The sequence below is a fragment of the Myotis davidii genome, unplaced genomic scaffold (genome assembly GCF_000327345.1).
Source record: "Myotis davidii unplaced genomic scaffold, ASM32734v1 scaffold233, whole genome shotgun sequence".
NCBI lineage: Eukaryota > Metazoa > Chordata > Mammalia > Chiroptera > Vespertilionidae > Myotis > Myotis davidii.
In genome coordinates, this window is record NW_006285917.1 from 3,147,282 (window position 1) to 3,149,472 (window position 2,191).

The following is a 2,191-nucleotide window of genomic DNA, read 5'->3' on the forward strand; positions in this document are numbered from 1 at the left end:
ACAGCTGCCTCCCGCACACCCCACACGGGGAATGTGCCCGCAACCAAGGTATATGCCCTTGACCGGAATCGAACCTGGGACCCTTCAATCCGTAGGCCGACGCTCCATCCACTGAGCCAAACCGGTTAGGGCTCATTATCTGTTTCTTACCAAAGTACATGGTCAGTTCACCTGACCAGGATTAGTTACCAGCTAGGATTTCTCAGTGGCTTAATTTGGGAATGTAAGCCGTGACTTTATTATTTTTTTAATATATTTTTATTGATTTCAGAGAGGAAGGGAGAGGGAGAGAGAGAGAGAGATAGAAACATCAATGATAAGAGAGAATCACTGATCGGCTGTCTCTTGCACACCCCCACTGGGGATGTGCCCGCAACCAAGGCACATGCCCTCATCCGGAATTGAACTTGGGACCCTTCAGTCCGCAGTGAACTCCGACCTCCTGCTTCATGAGTCGATGCTCAACCACTGAGCCACTCCAGCCAGGCTAAGCTGTGATCTTAAAAAGTGAAATTAAAATGTACAAATATGTATAATCTTACATGGGGAAATATTTGGGCATTGGGTAATTTGCTCTTATTTCTTACTTTTCCTGTGGGTATTTTTTCTCTTTTGTTTGCTTGGGGGGCGGGGGGCGTAATTTGCTCTTAATATTTTTTCTTGCTTATATATTTTTTCTAATTTTTCTACAATGACCATTTATTACTTATGTAAACTTAAAATGTTTTTTGTTAATTTTTATCTTTTTTAGAGAGAGAAAGGAAGAGTAAGGAAAGGAGAGAGAGAGAGAGAGACAGAGAGGGAGAGAGAGACAGAGAGAGAGAGAAAGAGAAAGAGAGAAAACATGGATCAGTCACCTCCCGCATGCACCCCGACTGGAGATCAAACCCACAACCTGGGTATGTGCCCTGACCAGGAACCAAACTGGTGACCTTTCAGTGCATGGGAAAATGCTCAACCAACTGAGCCACACCGGCCAGGGCACTGAAAAGGAGAAAAAAGATGAATTTTTTAAAGGGGAAAAAAGATGAACAACTCCTAAAATGTAATTGAAGTCCCTCATAGGTCAAGTTTGAGTCAGAAAGGCAACCGCTTGGGGGTTAATTTCCCTCCAGCTCCCCTGATGGGTCACATTGTCACTTTTTCCAGCAGAGTCTCTGGCTGGGTCCAGTTTTCAGGCTTAAGGAGTGTGCTGTGTGAGTAGCTTCAGGCATAGGCCAAATGTAGTGGAGCTGGGCCGAGAACTTTTCAATGTACAGGGTCCCTGAGTTTTGAATGGCCCAGTTGGAAGCCTTTGAGTGCTGGAGTTAGAGGGCTGAGAGCTGGTTGTTTGAGCAGGGGAAGAGGCCCTGTTCTGAGGAGGCCCAGGCGCCTCCCGCCGTGCTGGGACATGGAGGCTCCCTTCAAGGTCAGAGCAGGCCCACAGCCGATGGCACAACTGTAGCCACCGGGCACGAGCTCCAGGCCAGGGGGTGGGAGAGGCTCTGCCTTCAGGATGCAGGAAGTTAGCTTGTAGGAAAATCTTGGCCTTTGCCCCAGAGTTTGGAAATAAAGGAATCACGAGCTGAAAAAGTGGCTCAGCACTGCGGAGCATTTGTTCCGCTGCTTTATCTCCGGGGATTGAAAGGGACGTGAAGTGGGATTTGCTTCTTGGCCCAGCTTACGCAGTGGATGCTGTGTCAGGGGCCCTCATGGCCACGCACCAATATCCTAGCGGCCAAGGGAACATCCTTGCAAGGCTGTGGGATAGACTTTACCACGCCCCGAACTGAGTCCCAGAGAAGGACCGAGTAGAAATATCCTCCAGGGATTTGGCTCCGTGGGCCGGGACGCTTCCAGCTGTGTCAGGCCCTGCCCCTGTCCGGTCCCCAGGGCCTTTCTCCCAGCCCTCTCCTTCTCTGGAGCGGGGAGCTGCAGCCTGCCCCAGGCTCGGGAGTCCTCACAGAGCACACAGTGCTCGGGCAGGACGTCTACCCTTCCTCTCTCCCGAAATCATACCTAGAGCCCTGGGCACCGGGCAGGGGGGTCTCTATGGGCCCCTCCCCCACGGCATGCCCTGTCCTCTGATTGCAGGTCATCGTGATGTCAGGCCACGAGACCATCCGCGTGCTGGAAGTTGGAGTGGATGCCCAGGTCCCCGCTGAGGAGGAGGGCAAAGGACTGGAGGGTGTGGCCGCCGAGGGCTGCCAGC

At 51.6% G+C, this 2,191-nt stretch overlaps 1 protein-coding gene across 4 annotated transcripts in view; it reads left to right on the plus strand.

Moving 5' to 3' along the window:
* Positions 1-2,191, plus strand: part of POU6F1 (POU class 6 homeobox 1) — a 25,000-nt gene that overhangs the window by 7,670 nt on the left and 15,139 nt on the right. For all 4 annotated transcript variants that reach the window (XR_001512754.1, XM_006757074.2, XM_006757073.2 and 1 more), the window contains exon 3: positions 2,074-2,191. This exon is cut by the window's right edge and continues 105 nt beyond it. Coding sequence is in view for 3 of the 4 variants with exons in the window: in XM_006757074.2 (XP_006757137.1) it covers positions 2,074-2,191 (118 nt within the window). In the remaining variant the exon portion in view is untranslated. The remainder of the gene's footprint in view (positions 1-2,073) is intronic.